We start from the raw sequence: 20679 nt of genomic DNA, 5'->3' as shown, positions 1-20679 counted from the left end.
TAAAGACTCGTTCAATTTACCGGAATACAAATAGAATGGTTCAAATTTTGTGATGTTTGGAAAAATTCCAGCCTCAAAGAATAGCAAAACGTGGGAAATCTCTCAGCTTTTCATGATCTGCAGCAGTAGACAAAGCAAAGAAATTAGAACCCAATTTTGCTACATCCTTTTTTCACAGTACTTCAGAGCTTATATGGAAAGAAAAATTTCAAGGAATGAATATACAGTTTGTACTCCTCTTGCTCTCCACATTAAGAAGTCGCATTATTAAACTTGGGAGACGATCTGAAAAATCACAAACGGCGTTGTTATGTTTTACATCTTCCCCGAATGGACAAAATAACTATATATAAATGGTGTGAAGTGAAATAAACAAACTACTGCATACATCTGCATTAATTATATTGCCAATCATATATAGTTTGGCTCTGCTCGGAAGATATATATGTATTGATCACATTCTTCAGTTCACATGAAACTGCAACTTTCTCCTGCAAATCCCAGCATGGACTGTTTACTATCATATATAACCCTTTGATTCTTCTGCTGATAATTCCCAATAATACCAATTTCATCTTCGTAGGAGAGGCTTGCAAGAGCCAAGCAAACCTGAGATGCATCAGTCTTTACAAAATAAAAGATGCCTGTTATATCCACATACATCTCAGCATTACCCTCAAAGTGAAATTTCATTGCAGGAATGTTCACTTCCTGATATCCACCGAGGTTAAAGCAAGTGTCCAAGATAGAAAATCCAGGTGCTGGAGGAAACCCAGAAAATTGTTTCAGAAACTCTGCTTTCACAGTCTCATAAACTGATGGAGCAAGCCTTGTAATAACAGTTCCAGAGTCAATCAGAATTCCACCTTTACCAAAACTTGGAGCTTGTAAAGCCACCCCACCAATGCTAATTCCTGTAAGGTTGAGAAAATAGAAGGTGGATAGCTGTGGATTAGGAACCATTCTGGTGTAAGAAATGGGAGTGAAATTCTTGAACCCTGAAGAATCTCCACCCATTGCCAATGAACCAGAAGCTCCAGCTTCTGTGGAAGGTAGACAGTAGGAGAAAACTCCTCCAAAAATGGCTGAACTTTGAGAAATCACTGAGAGATCACTCCTTCCCAGACCCATTAGACCTGAAGCTCCACCAAAAAGACCTTTGTTGTTCCTTCCACAGCCAAATACAAAATTGTTCACAGGAGTTGTTCCAAGATTAAGATGCTCATGAGCTAGCTCTCCTCTAGTATATGATCCATCTCCATAGTTAACAACATAGTTACAAGTTGTAGATTGGTTACTCCCACAGATTCCTGGATTCCCAGAAGCAAATTGCAGAGACTGACAGGTTGATGAATTGCAGGAAACTAACTGGTATGATGGGGATGAAGAAGGGTTGAAGAGAGGTTCTTGTTGATTGTAGCATAACCTGCATGGCAAGCATTGAACCCATGTCAAATCACTTCCTGTGTCTACAATCACTGTCATATTTCTGCCTCCCAATCCTATGGTTACAATGTAGTTTAGAGTCTGAAGTTTTATGCCAGATGTTAATGGCATTTGAGCTTCTGAAGCATCTCCGGTACCAGCCACCGATGCCGTGTTCTTAAACCGGGATTGCAGTGACCGGACATGAAAATCATCCAATATCAAACGCTTTTGTAGCTTCTTATTCCAGTCAATGATCTTTCCCGAGCAGTAGTCTGTGTGCTTCACTTCCAATATGGTTGCACCATTCTCCTTCCCTTAAAGCACCAAACAAATCATAGCTATTGAAGTAAATAAAAAAATATATATTTAATTAAACCCTAAATTTCTAAATCTGCAGGTTTCATTTATTTGATTGCTTAACAAAAAAGTTCCATTTTTATGATATTTATTACTTAATCTATGTTTCCTTGAGAGTAACTTTCTTATTAAATTATGAAACACGGTTTATTTTAAAAGCTTAAATGAGATGAACGGCTGAGATTTATGAATTTGAGAATCTCAAATTTAATATTACCTTGCTTATTTCCTTCGAAAATGAATTGTAGTAGTTTAAGATTAATTGATTATCTCTCATCATTTATTTAGTGTTAATTAAAGTAAATGATTTATTGTAGGGAGTTGAAGTTGATTCTTTTAGGCTTTCAATATTTAGGTTTTGCATAATAAATATCCTAATTAGATATCATATTACTTTAATAATTGACACTTTAGCCAAACATATAGCATCCTATTCTGATTGCTTTACTTACCTAAAAAAGAGAAGAAAAAAAGGAGAAAAAAACTTCAGTCAAACTCATTTTGATTTGTTCTTTTTCTTTTTGGGTACAAAAGAAAATGCCCACCAATTTGTTTGAACTTTTTATTTACTCTTTAGGGTTTGCACCCAGTGGATGAAAATTCAACCTACTGCCCTAAAGCATACAAGTATTAGATACTAGCATGAAAAAGGAAAGCATTAATTGTAGATAATTAACTGATCCCAAAGTGGAGAATAAAATAAAGTTACAAAAAAAAAAAAAAAAAAAGCAATGGCCACCATTATAGACAAGTAGTTTTATGAGCTTTACTTTTTCTCTTTGTCCAAACTCACTTGATTTCCGGGAGAGGCAACTTGGATTATTGCCACTTTGCTGCTTCCATTGAAATGTTTGCAGGCTGAGGGTCTTCTCTTCATAGCAGTGAACCTCATTTGCATTAATACTGAGGTAAAGAAACAGAAGAGGAAGCATCATTGGCAAAAGGGGCATCGCATCCACCATGGCTGAGGAAAGTGAAGAAAGATATCAAATGGGTTTGAAAGAGAAAGGAAGGAGCAGAAGAACAGTGGAGAGAGAGAGAGAGAGAGTGGTGTGGAGAGATTCTTGGGAGTCGAAGTTTGGCATGACAACAAAAGAGGAAGGGCTGGCTTTTGGACCCACTTGTGCATGAGAAATTATTGGGGTTTCACGTGCACGTATTGGGAGAGGGAGAGATCTAGTGAGATAGAGGGAAAATGAGCAATATTATTGAGTAAATTGGAATACGCCTGTCAATACAACTGAGATGATTCGGTAGTATTGAAAATTAGTCGATAATTTTTTCTTTTTCATAATCCTTTAATTGTTTATTCAAATGCCCTTTTTCACTGCTATGTACGTACGTCATTATTCTAATTATATGATATTATTTTAATAGTCTACTAAATAGCATTACACGAGAAAAAAAGAGAAGAAAAAGGTGGTTTGTTTCTAGGTGAGAAAGGGTGCATTGTTTCTAGATGAGCTGGTGGGATTGCAACTGCTGATTAGAACAATTTGACTGGCCATTGTTGAGTTTTTAGTGATAAGGACTCACCCTTCACGGAATCAACTGTCACAACAGAGAGAAAGAGAGAGAGACAGGTATTTTGTGTCTCATATTGTCTCCTATATGTATATATATGTGTGTGATGGGAGTTGGACAAGTCAAATATTGTCCCAAAGGTTGTCATGAGAAAAACAATAGTAACATGGCATGTTGTGTTTTTTGAAGGTGTAAGAGATCATGAATTATTTAATGATGATGAGTTCATATTCAATACTAATGGGAGAATATATATATATACACAATCTTTAATCTATTTTCATAGACTCACTCTTTCAGAAACCAATTAGAGGCCTCAATCTTTACCTTTTACTCAAGTTTTAAAACTATAATTGTACTTTAAGATATTCTTTGACTTAATAAACCCTAATTATTGCCCCATCTCCCAAACCTAGCTAGGCTATGTTCAGAGGATTTTCGCCTTTTACGTACGTGGGCCATGCCAAATTGGCAACCATACGATTATTGCTTTATCCATTTTCCTTATTTTGGCTTGTGATCACATCCTCATAATTATCATATTATTAATTTTAATATATAGTACAAATTTTTATTGAAAAATCGTCCAACTTTTGTTTTTTTTTTTGAAAGATCAAAATCCTCAAACTGAAATAGCTATATATTGAGTTGTCATGTCGTCGTGTGTATTGCATGAATCTTATTTATATCCGTGACTCTGAGCTTAAACCGCCTTCGGCTTAAACTCTTTATTAATAAGTGAGATTTAATATATATATATATATATATATATATATATAATAAATGACAAAAATAAGATTTGAATTCGCAGCTTTTTTCTCTTATAATAGTATTTTAAATAATTATTTATTCCAAACTTTTAAGAATGAATGAATTTAATCATGTAATTTATATTATAATATGGAGGACATTAATTACTATCTAGCTTCACAATAAAACTATATCATGCATGTTATAATATTTTATATTATTCAGTTTCTTGGCAGGTTCATTCCTTAATTACCTTACGTTCTAATTAAGGATATTTTTTGTTCACAATTCCTTGCCTCTATATAAATGGAGACTTAACGATACAGTTCAATATACTTAATATGCAAGATGTAGTCCTAAAACTTCATCGTTTCTCTCTCCACTTACGCTCTCTTCTCTTTTTCTTATTCCTGTCATATATTTTTATATGGTATTAGAGCTCGCCTAATCAGTCCAATTGGACCTTTCACATTCTATCTGAATATTCTGTCAGTTGTCCACATGGCTCATGAGTCGCCAGGTGCCTCCACCAACACTGCCGGTCTCTTCCTGGCCTTCTTCGGACCAGGGTTTTGAAATCTAAAACCACCAAAGTTTTGAAATCTAAAATCGGAATCAAGTTTGCAAGGTACAGATTTATTGAACTGTGGAAGACCCGTCACCAATGGCCACCGCTAGGGGTGAAAAGATAGTTACGGTTAGTGGTTATTGGTTATTGTCTAAAACCGCTAACCGTAACTGCCTTCACTACACACTTCCGCTAACCGCCTAGGCGGTTAGCAATAATAACCCTAATAACCGTTAACTGCTTTTCAAAAGATTTTTTTTTTTTTAAAAAAAAAAAAATGTAAAAAGAAAAACCAAAATGATGTCATTTTTATGGTAATACAATAATACCCTATAATATACGGCATCATTTCTATATATATGTGTGTGTGGTTAGCGGTTTTTTCTAACCGCCTTCAAAAGTGGTTAGCGGTTAATACAGTTAACGGTTAGTGCAAACCGCCCACCTTTTCACCCCTAGCCACCGCACATGCCTCCACTCGTCACTCAAATATTTTGTTCATGCAACCACGCACGTACACCGCAACACTCGGCCAATCACTTTAGTGACCGCGCCAAATCGACATATCCATCTATGATAAAATGATCCTAGCATGTATAATACACCTATATAACTCTTATGTTTCTCTTTTCTTGACTTTTTTATTTTTTTTCCATGCATGACTATATATTATTTTTCATAGTAATTACCTACTTCGTATGGCGCACTCAAATTTTCTAGTAGATCTCCAAACTTATAAACCAGAATTTCAAGTTATGTTCTTCAAGTTACCAGGAATTTGTCTATTTTATAAAAACCAGTAGTCTATGTCCAGTGCATATATATTCTTTTCAATGTTTTCATCTGCAGATAACTTGACAAAATATTTCCTTGAGAGAGAGAGAGAGAGTGGGCTCATCATGTATGGCAAATGTAGCCCGAGTAGCCTTCTATGGTTGGACTCAGAGAGAGAGAGAGAGAGAGTGGGCTCATGTATGACAAATGTAGCCCAGGTAGCCAGCCTTCTATGGTTGGAATCTATATCTTTTGTAAATTTAAGAAATGTTTGCCCAGAAAGGAAAAAGAATTTTGTTTTGATGTCAGTTGGAAATTAAGATGATTGTTGCCCATATGTTAAGCATTGAGAGAAATAATAATTAAAAATAAATTGGACAGGTCACAGTTGCAATGACATAGAGTAGAGCTTTATCAAAAAGCTCTATTATTGAAAAATTATTTAGTTGTTTAGTAAGTAACTATATGTCAGAAGTGCTTTGAAGTACAATTCTTTAGTGAAAAAAAAAATTAAAAAATAAAAGAAGTGGTTTTTGAAGCAAGAAAAGACAAAAACAATGACATGAAGTTTTTTTAAAATTATTTTTTATTTTATCATTTGATAGTACCTTTTAGATATCAAGATAATATGATTTTTTTTAAAAAAATAAAAAATAAAAAATTCAATAACATATTGGACTATTTGAACTAGCAATTAAACCATTAATTGACTATGATTAAATACCAGTATTTTATTATGTTTAAGAGATGGCAGACATTATAATTTTAATGATTCATTATTAGGAATGACCAAATCAAGTTTGTATAAGACAACCTTTCATGATTCATTATAAATTGATAAAAACTAGAATAGAACCCTAGGCCTTAATCACTAGTCTAAAAGGACATACACTCTTATTACAGACTAGTTCCCAGAATTCAAGCATTGAAGTACCAAAACAAATTAATTGGAGTCAAATTATTTTACCTAATCAATGGACATTACTCATTAGATACAATTATTCCTCCACCTAAATGAGAATAATGCAATGATGATTTAAATTATATTTCTCAAAAATAAGATGGAATTGTTAATATATCTTTTGAACCATCTCGATCTAGTAGAGAATTTTCCATTAGAGAGTGAACTCATGTATGGCAAATGGAAAATCCTCCCTAGCTTCACCTTTTTATCTTTCATTTTTTATGATTTTAATTTCTCCATTTTCTTCTTCTGTTTTGATTTTTTCATCCATCTCTAGCAATGTCGAGGACCCATCCATGTACCCAGAGACGGATTTAGGGGTGGACTCGTAGTGACCCCGGCCCCCCCCAAATTACAAGAAAAAAAAAAGTATTTTTTGTCAATTGGTCCCTCCCTAAAATTTTTTTGGCCTTGAGTCCCCCACAAACTTAAAGCTGGCTCTGTCCCTGCATGTACCTCTACACCTCCACCACTATCGAGTCGCACCTTCATCTTGATCCTCCTCTCGTTGTCTCTTCCACGAGAATACTCGGCCAAGCGTCACCTCTTTCTTCCAAGACAGATTTGTTTGTCTCCGTTCCTCCACCCGTTGTCTACGTGTCACCCATGCACCCCCATGACGCACCACCATGTGCCAGTGCATCGCCACTTCCTTCTAGGTCAGATTTGCTGGTCTCCGTTGCTGTCATCCTCACACTCTCCACTTTGCCTCCTTCCTTAGGCTCTCCACTCCCTTCTGGCAGTCTCCGTATTGGTGTCTATAGTCAACATGCCACTCACGTGCCGCACGCATCGACAAATGTCTTCCACTCGTCGGCACGTGTATCCCACGTGGTCGGTAGTGTTTCGCTTCCTCGCCACACCTCCCACCTATGCTGATATTGATTGGGTTTCTTGCTTTTTTTTTTTTTTTTTAAAAAAAATTTTTTATTTTGGTGGTTTGGGTTTTTAGTGGCTTTCTTATGTATTTTTTCAGCTATCTTTATTTTTTGCTGCTTGTGTGTTGTGTGGATTACTGTTTCTTAGCTCTTATTTGGTTGTTTTTTAGTAGAGACTTCTGTAGTCAAATTTGTATTTTTGTCTCTCTTATATAGTACCTGACTTGGCTTCTGAAAATGCTTTTACTGCTTTAGCCTCCTTCCGGTGGTTGTTATTGTTTTCAAATGGGGGTTCAAATAGGTTCGCCTTAATTTGTGCCTCTTTTACTTTTGTTATCGCTATATGCGGCCATATTGAGAGAACCTAAGCACTTGTTTGTCTCATTTTCTACTATTTATTTTTATTTTCGCACTATTATTTTTATTTTGGGTTTATTGTTAGGGAGCCAACCAATTTTTTGATTTTTTGTTGTGTTTCCTTAGGATTCCCCACTCTCTCTTCCTTTCGAATCAAGATTGTGATGAATCCTCTCTTGTAACTCTTTCTCGAATTCAATTTGGAAAAAACTCCCACTTATTTTCAAATGGTTAGAGAAGATCCTCATTTTTGTGTTATGAAAAATAATTTTTCTATAAATAAAGAAGCAATAAGAAAATAATTTATGTCAAAAGAAAATAATGAAAAAGGGCAATGGTTTTTCTATATGTTTTCAGAATTAGAGAGAAATAAAATTTTAAATTATTACTATAAATTCATTAATGAAATTAAGAGAAATGTAAAATTATCTGCATGGTTAGAAAAAGTTAAATTTGATAACAAGTTAAACATGGTAAATATATAGTACGACTAAAACATGAACAAACAAGAAAATAATGAAGTAGTTCATAAAGAATATCCTCTGTTTGACTCAATCAAAATCAAAATCAAAAGTCAAGTATGAGTGATGAACTAAAGAATTTAGACAATGTAATTCAACAAAATAATTATACAAATACATATCTTAAGACTATGGGAGAGCAATTAGAGAGATTTGAAAACCATATTAACCCAATTATGGCTGAAAAGAATATTTAGTAAAGAATGACCTTTATTTATTCCTCATGAATTTTCTGAACTTAAATTTGACTTTGTACAACGAGGAGATGTTAGCTATCATCCATATAGTGACCAAATGGGATCCCTATTTAGTCAGATGGCATTTTCATATATGTACTGATCATAGAATCTTTAAGTACATTCTTGAGCAAATGATTTCATCAATATAGTAGCAAAAATGGGTTACCAAGTTGATTGGGGTATATGATTATGAGTTCGTTTACAAGAAAGAAGCTCGGAACCATTCAGATATCCTTGCCATTTTGGTTCCAGCAACAAAGAGCAACAAGAAGACCTAGAATTGCATAAAGTTATTCAGAAGCTAAAGCAAGATCTTTTCATTGATCCCTATTTCTCATAGCACACAGATCACTTGCAATTTATGGGAGATAGATGGTTTTAATTAGCTTCCCACTCTTTCCATTAACCCCACAAGGGACAACTTGTGCTCTCGGATCAATTTCCTCACAAATCAATTGTTTTGTAGAAATGTCCTGAATCACCTAGTGTAGCACATTTAGTTTGAACATACATACCATTACTTGAATCCTCTTTTGTACGGGCACAAGGGCGAATATCAAGTTGTTTGTCACTAAATGTGAGATGTGTTAGTGCCATAATGAAGAAATAGTTGCAAGCCCTATACTATTACAGCTATTGGCGATACCAGAGAAAGTGTAGACAGACATTTTTATGGATTTCATATATGGGTTACCACCATCAGAATTTACAACTAAGATCGTAGTGGTTGTGGACTCATTTACAAAATATGCTCATTTTTATCCATTAGTGCATCCTTACATGGAGGTCATAGTTGCTCTTGTATTTGTGGATAATATTATGAAGTTGCACGGAATTCATCAATCTATAGTAACTAGTCCATACAAGGTGTTTACTTTGAATTTCTGAGAGGCTTTTTTTATTGCAAGGAACACAATTATGGATGAATATGACTTATTATCTACAAACTGACGGATAGATCGAAGTGGTGAACCGATACTTACAAAATTATTTGTGGTGTTTTGTGAAAAATAAACCAAAGAAGGGGATTCATTTGTTATGTGAGTCGAATAGTGGTACAATACCACCAATCATTCAGCAATCAAGATAACTCTGTTTAAATCTGTATATGAGTGAGTCCTATTAGTCATCCCTACTAATAGTTATATTACAAGAGCTTCATTAGTAGTTGATGAGTTGGAGAACTTTTCAAGATCAAACTAAGATCCTACAGCTCATCAAGGACAATTTTAATGCTGCCCAAGCCTGAATGAAACAATAGGCTGACAAGCATCAAAGCAAGTATGAGTTTAAAGTAGGGGTGATACACTAATCACCGCAAGCCAAACCCCGAAAGAACATTACAAGCAAATAAGACCATAAGAGAGATCCACCATAAGTCTGACAAAATCACCTCCAATGATTAACTTAGAATATTAACCTTATTAGATGAATGTTTAATAGAATTCTAATATCTAGTATTTCTTTTAGCGTTCTATTCTAATATTATAACCAAAGAATATGAATAAGAATTACATTCTAACTTTTTATATTTCTAATAACATCTATTAATTTTCTCTATAAAATAACAATTCCACACACCAATCATGCTTTTTAAGAGCTGAATTAAATAATAATTTGGTGCATCATCCACACAATTCCAAAGTGCAAGTTGTTTTCTTTTTGTGGGCGCAAGTTGTAAACCTTATCCACAAAGCATATAGATCCGTCCTACGTGTCCAAAACGCCATCATGCTCCACCACGTGTCACTGCCGACCAATCCCCTGAAGTTCCAACATCGGAAGGAAAGGACAAACATATAGTCCGAAGGTTCATGAACCGGGCCCCACATTTTATCCCAATTCCACATGGCAACAACACAAAAATCCAACATAGCTCACATCACCATCCCTCAACTACAGCCACCCAAAAAGACAAAATTACCGCCCACGATCTTAAACCCTTTCATTCTCAGTCAAGGGCATGTTAGTAATTCCAGTATTTTCACGCCTGATCCGGATTCCGGACCGAGCCTACCGTCTGTGCCTCGTTGTCCAATTTTGACCACGCGTGGCAATTCTGTTCTCGCACGTGACAGCCGTCCCAGTTAACCCCGCTTTCAAAACGAAACCTTCGCCTCAATCTCCTTCGTTGAGTCGTCTTCGGATTTTCCTCTCCAAAGTGTCTGAAAAATCGCAGATTCGCCGAGTTTTGGCTCCCTGCCGTCCGTGATATTCGGCCTTTCGTTGAGTTACTCGCTCTGTTACTGAGTCGACTCGGGTTTAGCTTATTAGATGGTTCAGATAATGAACTCGGGGATGGACTCGGACCCCAAGTACCAGAAAAGGGTGGGCGTGAAGGAGGAGGTTGAGGACTCCTTGGAGGAACAGCTCGGCCCGCTTCACAAGCGATCCAAACTCGACCCGTCTCTACAGGTTTGAGCTGAATTCCTTTTTTATTTTTTTTTCCTCCCTCACTTTCTTAGCAACCAAACAGAGCGTGATTCTTTCACCCCTTTTATGAATCACATCGACCGTGGGCTATCATCCGTGGCTTAAATCGGATTTCATTTTCTTTTTCGTTGTGATGCCAGATTGATCATTTTTGTAACCCATGCGCTTAAACCTGCTCTGTATTAATTTTCGTTCATTTTCTCACCCACCAAACACTGGCTTAATTTTTTTTTTTTCATTAGTTGTCGAAGTTGTTCATTTCCTTGCCTTGTTTTTTTTTTTGTCAGCAATGGAATTCAGGACCTGACGGCTTAGCTATCCCGCCGTCTATGTGCAATCCCCTAGATGAGCCAAGCCCACTTGGGTTGCGTCTCCGAAAGAGCCCGTCCCTTTTGGATTTGATTCAAATGAGGCTTTCTCAAGAAAATGCTTCCAAATTGGCGACCCTATGCAAAAAAGATCCGAAGGGTGCCTGTGATAAGCTCAAAGCTTCGAATTTTCCAGGAGCCGTCCTAAAAATTGGGACGTGGGAGGTATATCTAATATCTACAGTTTTTCTGGATTCAATTCAGATTAAAAACTTTTTTTTTTTTTTTTTTGCTTGCATTGTGCTTGGTATTGATTTTTAATTCTATTGGGATGTAGTATAAGTCGAGGTATGAAGGAGACTTGGTGGCAAAATGTTACTTTATGAAGCATAAGCTTGTGTGGGAAGTTCTTGATGGCAGTCTTAAGAATAAGATTGAAATTCAGTGGTCAGATATTGTTGCTATCAAAGCAAACTATCCAGATGATGAACCAGGGACTTTGGATGTTGTGGTAAGTCGCATGTGTTTGTGTGATTGTTACTTTCTTATTATCATGGTCATTGTTATGTAATTTAGATTGTGATTATAAACTGGTGTTCTTGTATGATGCAGCTGGCTAGACGACCCCTTTTCTTTAGGGAAACAAATCCACAACCTAGGAAGCATACCTTATGGCAGGCAACAGCAGATTTTACAGGTGGACAAGCTAGCATAAATAGGTACTACATCCGATCTTCTAGTCATTACAGAGAAGAAATTTAACCCTGCAAGTATTATTCTTGGTCATGATATTGGTCTGTCTCACACGTCTATGCAAGTTGTATGGACAAATACGCTATAGGTGTTAGTTAGCCTGTTAGGAAAAGTGAAATGATAAAATTTTATTGAAATTACGAATTTGAATATTGGGGTTAATAAGTTAACTAGTTTACTGCATGCATACATGTAGCTCATCTCCTAAATAACATTCATATCCATTAATATTTTGACCTGATATAATGAAGTATATTTTGACCTGATATTTTTACTTATCAAAAAAAAAAATGAAGTATACTCTCCCCACCAGTAGACCAATGATCTAAGAAAATTTATTATTGTTGCACCTTTTGCTCTTCACCTTAAACTTAGAAGTTAAAATACCGCAAAACCATTTGTACATTAATTCAATGTGATCCTAATTGAATGTTGATTGCACCAAAATTTTATGTTATAGATACAACATAAGAGAGCAATAATGAAAAGAAAAGTATTGAATCATCCACAAACCTCACAAAATCACCTTTTATGGGTCCCCAGCTAGCGCATGTGCAGGTCGTGCAGCTACTGGCTCCATGCATAAATCCATGGGTTTAACGCATAGCTGCATAATACCACACAAGATTTGAAATTCCTTTTCCCAAGGAGTTTGTTTAGAAGACCAATGTGTCGTATATTCCTACATTTTTGGAGGATTGGCAACAAGCATCATTCTTTGTTTTCTTGAGCATTTCTCATCTTTTCCATGGTTGTTTAACTGTTTTATTATTCAAGTACTTTGGTCTTTAACTAATAGAACGGTGCATGGGAAAATTTACGCAATTGTAGCAAAAAGTTACAAGGGTTTGAAGTTATCACTTGTGGAACTATAGAATAGTGCATATGCTCCAATAGTAAGCAGTTCTTAATTTGTTGCTAACTATTGCTAGTTTCCAGAACTTTGGGTAATAGATAAGTACCTTACAAGAATTACCTTTACTCAGTTTTGTTTTATATATAAAGAAGAGGATTTGCCAGGAGTTTGTTGGAAATGGTGGCTAAATTAGTTTACCACCATACGAAGGAGGAAAGTGCTTTCATGTAGTGTGATCCGGCTCCCTTAAATTAGGATGTGAAATGTGCCTATCTGAAAAATTGGCTTCCTTGATTCCACAGTTTACCCCCTCATTTCAGTTAAAATATTCCACATGTTAAGCTTTTAAGCTTTTCGGGCAGCCGGTAATTTAACAAGCATCATGCAACTAATTAAAAACAATATCATTAGGATTCTGAATATGTGATGCTGATGTGGGTTTTTGATATTGTCACAGGCGACATTTTCTGCAGTGCCCTCAAGGCACGATGGGCAAGCACTTCGAAAAGCTTATGCAATGTGATCCTCGACTCAACTTTTTAAGTCAACAACCAGAAATTGTGTTAGAGTGTCCATACTTTGAACCAAAAGTAGCTGCGTTTGAGTATCCAAATGAATCCGGCCATTCCTTAGATTTACAGAGTGAAGAGAGATCTGCTTTCCTTGGTTTGGGGGATGTGGCATCACCTTCTGGAGCTCAATCATCTTCTTCAAAAAGTGAACAAGATTTCATTGGTAGAGCCCCTGAAAATTTTTCCCAGGAAACTTCTTCATCCAGTTCAGGTAAAAATTGTGAGCCCGGAAGTGAAAGTCATATGTGATATAGTTATAGCTAACATACATTTATTCATCTCTCTGTCGAAGTGAAAGTCATATGTGATATAACTATTAGCTAACATACATTTTATTCATCTCTCTGTCGAATTAGAATTTGATATGATGATAGTTGCATGCCCTTCTTTTAACGAGTGTACAGGCTTGTCAAACATACTATTTCTCCATTTGTAACAATTCTACACGTTCTCACCTTCATTGATCAAGGATGATTGTGTTCTTCTGTACGTAGGTTCAAGACTGAATTTGTTTGGAACTCCATCTCTGGATGAACTTCATATTGTTATTCATTTTTATATGGTTTCCTTAGAAATATAATCTCATATGTTTCACTAATTCTTTGTATTTTTAGTTTATCAATTTCAGCTGCTAATAGATAGGCCAAATGGCGTAAAAGGTTACATGTAACTGACCCCAATTAGTTAAAGCTTCATTGAATTGAATTACAGCTGCTAATACGTAGTTGATAATCTAGAATTAAGAGTAGTATCTGCCACAGTAATAAGTTAATAATATGTTCAATAGACGATTTGGCAATATATTTCTCAGGAAAAAATATCAGCATATTTCTTAAACATTGGATGTATTGGTAAATAGCAACATTATGACAGACATGAAAGAATTGCGTCTAGCCATTGGTTTGTTCAGGGGCTTAACAAATTGCGAAGAAAAATTATTAGAAATAGGGTATGCAAAGAAGCTATCTCATAGTGCATTGCATTACACAAGCTTTTGTTGATAAATATATGAAAACAACCAAAAATTATATGCTCACCGTTCATTTGATAACTATATTTTCTTGGAGAATTGGTAGCACATGGATGTCTGAATGTTGGCTGTTATTTTAGCATGCAGTGTCATTGTGCACCAGTACTTGATCCATAATATGTGTAAAGCTTTGTTACTTTGTTATTACTGAATTAGTTTCTGAGGTTGGTCATTTGATAACCATTGAACCATTTCAAGAGTATCCGCATTTAATTTTTTCACACAGCCTTGCAATTGTTCTTGGTCTAACTAGTGTCTTATATTTAGTGATGGAGACTCATGCAATTGAAGAAATTAGGAGCATTGGAGGCAAGAGTTCGAAGTTGCTTGGCCATTTGGATCAAATTAAAGTGCCTGGATTTCACCCATCGATGTCTATGAGTGATCTAGTGAACCACATTGAACATTGCATTGCAGAACAAGTGACATCTGATAATTCCATCTTTTCTGGCAACAAACAACATAGAAGAGACATTCTGGAGATTACCCAATATTTGCTTAGCGATTCCCAATCAACATCAACGTTTGATGAGCAGTCACTCATGTCAAGGGTCGATTCGCTTTGCTGCCTTATACAGAAAGATCCTTCAATTGCACAAAACTTGCCGGCCAAACGAGATAATGGTGTTGATGAAAATGGCGATCAGGAAATAGATGAAGCTGTGGCCGCAGCAGCACTTGAAAGTAAGCCTGCAGAGAAATTTCCTGCATCTGAAGGTGAGTCCACTGATATTTCTGGCTGCAAACAGGCACTGGCCATGACAAGGAAGGACTCGTTTGCTGATCTTCTTATCAACCTTCCAAGGATAGCATCTCTCCCACAGTTTTTGTTCAGCTTGCCAGAAGATTCTGACAATCAAGCTAGATAGTGATCCTCAACTAGTCTGCTTATGAGAAGCATGAAACTTTAGGATGTTCCGTCCTCTGTGAATATCGGTGAAGCTATGTTCATATGGTGACGCTGGTGTTGGGTAGTATATTCAACTATAGCACATTTTATGTAATACCTTGTGCATATATGTTAGTGAATCCTTTTGTATCTGTTTTTGTACAATGCAGATGTTTCATTTTTCGCATTATAGATTCTCTCTATTGTCAGAACTCAACCTACAGTCTTGTAATGGGAAAAACCAATTAACCCTAGAGCACAAGTGTACATTGGTAGTATTGGTGAAAAAAAAGAAGGAAGAAATCCCAAGCATATGCTTGGAAAAAGGAAGAATTAAATCCTGAGCATATGAGCCCCAACCAGCCACCAGAACTAGCGGCTGTGTAAGTAGGCATTCTTCGTTGAGTTGGCCCTCAACACAGCCATTTTCATTTGCTAAATATTGTTTGATCAACAAACAAAACACTCTCAATATATAATATATATGAGATTGGAACTCTTATAAACAATTTATCATATCCATGTACTAGCAGTACCAACAATCTATGCTATTATATATAAAGCTATTTTTGTATGATTCCATTCAACTCTTTCCAACCAATCTACAAAAGAATAAACAATCAAACAAACAAACAACCAAGCAAACGACCAACTATGGTGCATCTGGGTCTTCTTCGCCCATCGACTCATTGTCTTGTAACATGTTCATCAACATGGATATCTGGTCTTGTAGCATTACATTTTCTCTCTCGACCTCCGAACGTTTGCTTCGTTCTTGCAGAAGCTGAAGCTGCAGGTGTTCTAGGCACCGACCATCTTCTTCAAGTTGCTGATTCAGGCCATCGATCTCCCGGTCCTGTACGTATAACCACAATATGGCTCATTTTTTATTGCAACAATGGTAACTGTAAACTGTGTTTGCAGTACAGCATGTGGTTGTGGAAAGAAATAGTACCTTTCTGTTCATTTCCTGGATGGCAATCTTCCGCATGCTCTCAACAACATCCACATTGACTAGCTTCCTCTTCTTACCAATGAGCCAGCCTCGGGGATAGCTTGTGGAGTCAAAGTCGGGTGGTGGGAGCAAGGATTCCGCTGATGGTCGTTTGCCATTTAAATTCGTTACAGGTTCCAATGGTTCAAACAGAGCCTTTCGACGCTCAGAGAGCTCAGAAATCGCAGTCGAGTCCTCCTGTGCATTCTCTTCAGTCATAGGTTCCTCCTGTTTGTTGGGTGTTTCATTAGCATTGTCTTCTGTTAGCTTGTCTAAGTTCCTCCCGCTAGCTGTTGGAAACAAGTTACTATTCTAGTTCCAACAAACTTAGAGACGCTGCATATTTATACACTAAGGACGCATCAAACATAATAGGGAGCCAATATGATTATGCCGTTTCTAGTGTTCCACGTTGTGAATATCAAGGAAAATCTGCATAGCTGGAGAATGTGCATCTAACAAATAATTGGATTTGGTGATGCCAACATGCTAAATATAAGACATACAAACTGAAAGATCCACTCTAATTCTCAGGGCCTTTTAAGGTGAAACTTCATCCTCTAACATTCACATAATGCTTTTTAGGCCCCACCCCCCCCCCCCCCCCCCCCCCTTTTTTTTTGTATGATTAAGCAATCTTTTATAACCAAAAGGAAAACTTTTACAACTCAAACACTTCAGACAAAGCCTGGAACACAGCTGCTACACAGCAGCTACTAACTAACAACGAACTCAGAAGCTCTACAATTCAGCAGCTACTTCAACAAACACAGCATCTAAACTGAACAAACAAATACAGCAAAACAACTATTATTCAAATCCAATTAAGTCTATACAAAATCTACATACAACCACATACAGCTTTCTATTTTAACGAAGAACACAATCAGATATTCTCCATTTACAGCATAACTCCCTGTTTTCTTCTGATTTTTTGAACCTCCCCACATCTATTACTCAGCTTCTTACCTCCCAATCAATATTTTTTATGACCTGATCCTCAGTTTTGAAATTATTATCGTTCCTTTGCTTCTAGACATGATACACAACTGCCGCCCTAACGAAAGCGTACATAAATCCCCTTCAAATTTTCCTATTTCAACTCTGTTATACCCCATTCCTACACTTCCTCCCATTATGTTCTTGGGTCATTTATTAGACATTTACTCACCACCTCCCTCCAAACTCTTTTCCTAACTAAACCCACAGCCAAAAAACAAATGCTCCCTCAACAAAATCCTCTACAAAATCTACACGGTACCTTTGTATCCCCAAATCATTAGCCTCTCCCCCGTAGTTACACTATTTCTAACCACAACCCATAGGATAAAAGCATGCCTCGGTATTGCCTTAGAAAACCAAACCTGCTTCCGCACTAGTGTATATCCCCTTTTTTGAAATAATCCACCTTGGCTTATCAACAATCCCAATTTGCACCATAGCCAACTTACTTTGTATCCTAGCCATTTCTTTTGATCTTGCTGGTGGCCATATCCATTTCTTTCCTTCCAAAACACTTCCTAACTTTGCATCAATTTTACTGCCAGCACAAAATCCATATCTTTTTTCTTCTTTTCTTGCCATTTTTAGAGAAAAATTGGATTATTTCAACAAACAAAAAATGATGCAAAGTTAGAAAGTGTTTTGGATGATAAACCATTTTCAAAGAAAATATGTTCTCCAACTAAGGGCACCAAAGATGACTGATGGTATGACTCCATTGCTCACTTAACTACTAGTGAATGGTTGCAAAGTTTTGTGACATATCCAACTGCAAAGGCTTTCTATCCGAATGCTTGTATGGAACACAACAGAGCTTTCTATCCGGATGCGTTAAGCACAACTTATCTCTGCAAGCTTTGGATTTCTTTTTCTATCTAGTCTTCTATTCTTTTTTTTCTTGAGTAATGCTAGTTCCTTAGTTTTAGTTATCCCTTATGTTTGCTAATCTTCTCAAAACACTTTCCTTTTTAAAATAAAAACACACTTTCTCAAAATCATCAGCATTCAATTCAAAAACACAAAACACTTTTCAAAACTTAAACCCTTTTCAAACATAGATCCCACCAAAAAAACACTTTTCAAAACCATTATCAAGCATACCCTATTTTATTTATTTATTTATTTATTTTGTAAAGCATCTTCAAACAAAAAATGCTCATTACAAACTCCCTGTTTGCAAGAAAGGAACAGTCCCGTCAGTTGGGTTTGGTAGTCCGTATTTTGGGGTTGAATGAAAATATTTTCTCCTATAATCCTCAATGAACTGTACTTTCCCTGGTGGAAGTGGAGAAATCTTTCTCACATATAAAAATCCCAAATAAAAAACGTGATGAATCAATAAATGAGTACAGTAAAGACCAAAAGGACTAAAGAGTTCAGGAGGAGAGGAGAAGGAATTTAAGAGAGCAATACGTCAACATCCAATATTAAATGGAGAGGTAATTATCTGCAACATATGTACCATTAATTATGACCATGCAATGATATATAAAAATGACATTAATTGGTTACCTAACCACACCATGTGATTCACCCCACAAAATGAAAACTGGATCATGTGCCCTAGCTCCTACTTGAGGCCATATTTTAATAATTCCTCAAATTTAATAAAAAAGGAAAAATTTTCAGAAGTTTCTCAAGTTAAAGAGCTTGTAACATGAAGGGCTGCAGGTAAGGAATTTACAAATACAGGTAAGCAATTAAAAAAAAAAATTAAAAAAAAATCATGCTGTTCAAACATCAAAGTCGTTATAATAATTAATAGGCAACTTGGACAAAACCCAAAACAATACGGTTCTAGACTTCTTGTGTAGAAAATAAAAAAAGAAATTATAGATAGAAGAATAGTGTATATAGGAGAGAAAATATAAAACAGAAAAGGTGAATCTGACCGAGGAAAAGATGTGAGCTTGTTAATTACATCCCACCCATAATTACTATTGCACCAGACAAGAAATTTAAGATAAATTAAAAATAAATAAATAAATAGTCTAATCGACTAATCGAGAATGGGAGGGCCAAGTGTGAGAAGGGTGTGTTCAAAAGTAACGTATCAGCAAAGTCAGCAACTCTTACGTCTCTCTCTCTCTGCAGAAAGCTTCAACAACCACACACATGGCTGTGGTAGATGAATGATTTGATAATACTAATTCCATATAATCAAGGGATTAGCTCCAACAACCAACCAGTGGGGGGAGCGTGATTTTCCTTCACAATATGCAAACTTCAAATGAATTTGACTTTTTCTTTTCCGGGTATGTAAAGCAATCAGAAATTAAAAACAGAACGCTACATGAGAATCTTAACAAAGATGGGTGGGGTAGAACTCAGCTTTCAGAAATCTGTAAGAAACTGAACCAAAAACCAACCAACAACTAGCGACACTATGGAATTCCATGTAATAAATTAATCATCAATATGGCGCTTCTGGGGGGGTGTCTAAAATCAAGCAAAAACATGACAAAAACAGAGAGAAAGAGAGAAAGAAAAACCGATACTACCTGATCTCTTTCGGGATTTCCAAAAAATCCGAGGGGAAGAGACAGGAGAGAACCCCACCAAAGCCCCATCCACCTTCTTCATCTCCCTATCCTGGTTCTGGCCTTCCATTGAAGAACAAGAAGAAGAAGAAGTGGAAGGAAAACAAAAAGCTCCAAACTTTACAAAGTTAATTTCAAGAAACAAACCACAACAAAAAGCTCTCTGTTTTTTTCTTCTTTCTTGTATTTTGGTTTGGTTGCTTTTCCCAACAAGAGAAGAGAAGAGAAGAAGAAGATAAAATTGTTCGAGTCATTAGTACAGGGATGGGACCACGTGGGTTTTGAACGGTTCAGATTTGGTGCATTCGGTTGGAAGATTTTATGTCAACAGTTGTCTCTTCACTTTCCACTTGGGTCCCCTATCTCCTCTGTTTGCGTTTTTCTCATTTTTCCTGCTCTGTTTTTGGCGGTGTTAAATGTTTCTTTACTTGCTTGTTTTAATATGTCTGTTTTGATTAAGGATATTTAATATACCGTTATATCTGTTATATCATATATGATTGATGTATAATTATGAAGACGAAATTGTAAAAGTTAGCTTTTTATTTTATTTTTTTAAAGTAACGCTCAATATTACATTTTTATTATTATGTTGTACCAATTAATAATTTGTTTCTTGACTTTTCTAGCCGTTAAAGTAAAAAAAAATATATATAATAAATAAATAAAAAAAAAAAGAAAATCCCGCTATTATCCTAGGGTACAACTATGTGGTTAAAGAATAGATAAGTGTTAGAAAGTCAAATAAATGAATTCAAATTTTTTTTTAAACTGACGTGCAAGACCGTGAGTGATAAACAAGAGAAAGAAAATTGTATTTTTTTTTAATTTAAAAACCTTTACCACATCAGTTTAAAAAAAAAAAATTTGGTTCATTTATTAGGTTCTCTAGCGCTTTTCTAAAGAATATGCTTTGGAATTTTTAGCTTTTTTTTTTTTTTT

General features: G+C 35.9%; 3 protein-coding genes across 4 annotated transcripts; 1 reads left to right on the top strand and 2 right to left on the bottom strand.

Annotated features, from left to right (window-relative positions):
* Positions 1-6: 6 nt before the first annotated feature.
* Positions 7-2848, bottom strand: LOC132186402 (Eukaryotic aspartyl protease family protein). Of its 2 annotated transcripts, XR_009440748.2 has the most exons (4): positions 2579-2848; positions 389-1742; positions 226-285; positions 7-117 (listed from the first exon to the last, which is right to left on the bottom strand). XR_009440748.2 is itself a non-coding variant. In XM_059600367.2 (2 exons), exons 1-2 carry the CDS (start codon positions 2745-2747, stop codon positions 469-471), a joined length of 1443 nt encoding a protein of 480 aa, XP_059456350.2. In that variant the 5' UTR covers positions 2748-2848; the 3' UTR covers positions 365-468. The 2 variants fall into 2 exon arrangements, 1 of the variants encoding a protein (XP_059456350.2); XM_059600367.2 differs by lacking the exons at positions 7-117; positions 226-285 and having other exon boundaries at positions 365-1742.
* Positions 2849-10467: 7619 nt separating this feature from the next.
* On the top strand, positions 10468-15393 carry LOC132188776 (uncharacterized). Its single transcript, XM_059603313.2, has 6 exons — positions 10468-10775; positions 11081-11326; positions 11439-11612; positions 11714-11820; positions 13168-13493; positions 14580-15393. The coding sequence occupies exons 1-6, from the start codon at positions 10635-10637 to the stop codon at positions 15179-15181; spliced, it is 1596 nt and encodes a 531-aa protein (XP_059459296.2). The 5' UTR covers positions 10468-10634; the 3' UTR covers positions 15182-15393.
* A 263-nt stretch (positions 15394-15656) lies between these two features.
* On the bottom strand, positions 15657-19947 carry LOC132188778 (Snf1 kinase interactor-like protein). The gene is made up of 3 exons (XM_059603314.2): positions 19699-19947; positions 16157-16485; positions 15657-16057 (listed from the first exon to the last, which is right to left on the bottom strand). Exons 1-3 carry the CDS (start codon positions 19805-19807, stop codon positions 15854-15856), a joined length of 642 nt encoding a protein of 213 aa, XP_059459297.2. The 5' UTR covers positions 19808-19947; the 3' UTR covers positions 15657-15853.
* Between the last annotated feature and the right edge of the window lie 732 nt (positions 19948-20679).

This window comes from Corylus avellana, chromosome 6 (assembly GCF_965113065.1).
Source record: "Corylus avellana chromosome 6, dhCorAvel1.hap1.2, whole genome shotgun sequence".
Lineage (NCBI taxonomy): Eukaryota > Viridiplantae > Streptophyta > Magnoliopsida > Fagales > Betulaceae > Corylus > Corylus avellana.
This window is presented reverse-complemented; position numbering and strand designations above follow the sequence as displayed.

Excerpts from the sequence above, each read along its gene's own strand:
- LOC132186402 (XM_059600367.2), bottom strand. The coding sequence starts at position 2,747 with ATGGTGGATGCGATGCCCCTTTTGCCAATGATGCTTCCTCTTCTGTTT. Across the intron at positions 1,743-2,578 it reads TTGCCTCTCCCGGAAATCAA|GGAAGGAGAATGGTGCAACC; the intron begins GTGAGTTTGGAC and ends TGGTGCTTTAAG.
- LOC132188776 (XM_059603313.2), top strand. The coding sequence starts at position 10,635 with ATGGTTCAGATAATGAACTCGGGGATGGACTCGGACCCCAAGTACCAG. Across the intron at positions 10,776-11,080 it reads AACTCGACCCGTCTCTACAG|CAATGGAATTCAGGACCTGA; the intron begins GTTTGAGCTGAA and ends TTTTTTTGTCAG. Across the intron at positions 13,494-14,579 it reads AACTTCTTCATCCAGTTCAG|TGATGGAGACTCATGCAATT; the intron begins GTAAAAATTGTG and ends TCTTATATTTAG.
- LOC132188778 (XM_059603314.2), bottom strand. The coding sequence starts at position 19,807 with ATGGAAGGCCAGAACCAGGATAGGGAGATGAAGAAGGTGGATGGGGCT. Across the intron at positions 16,486-19,698 it reads GAAATCCCGAAAGAGATCAG|CTAGCGGGAGGAACTTAGAC; the intron begins GTAGTATCGGTT and ends TGTTTCCAACAG. Across the intron at positions 16,058-16,156 it reads TCCAGGAAATGAACAGAAAG|GACCGGGAGATCGATGGCCT; the intron begins GTACTATTTCTT and ends TTATACGTACAG.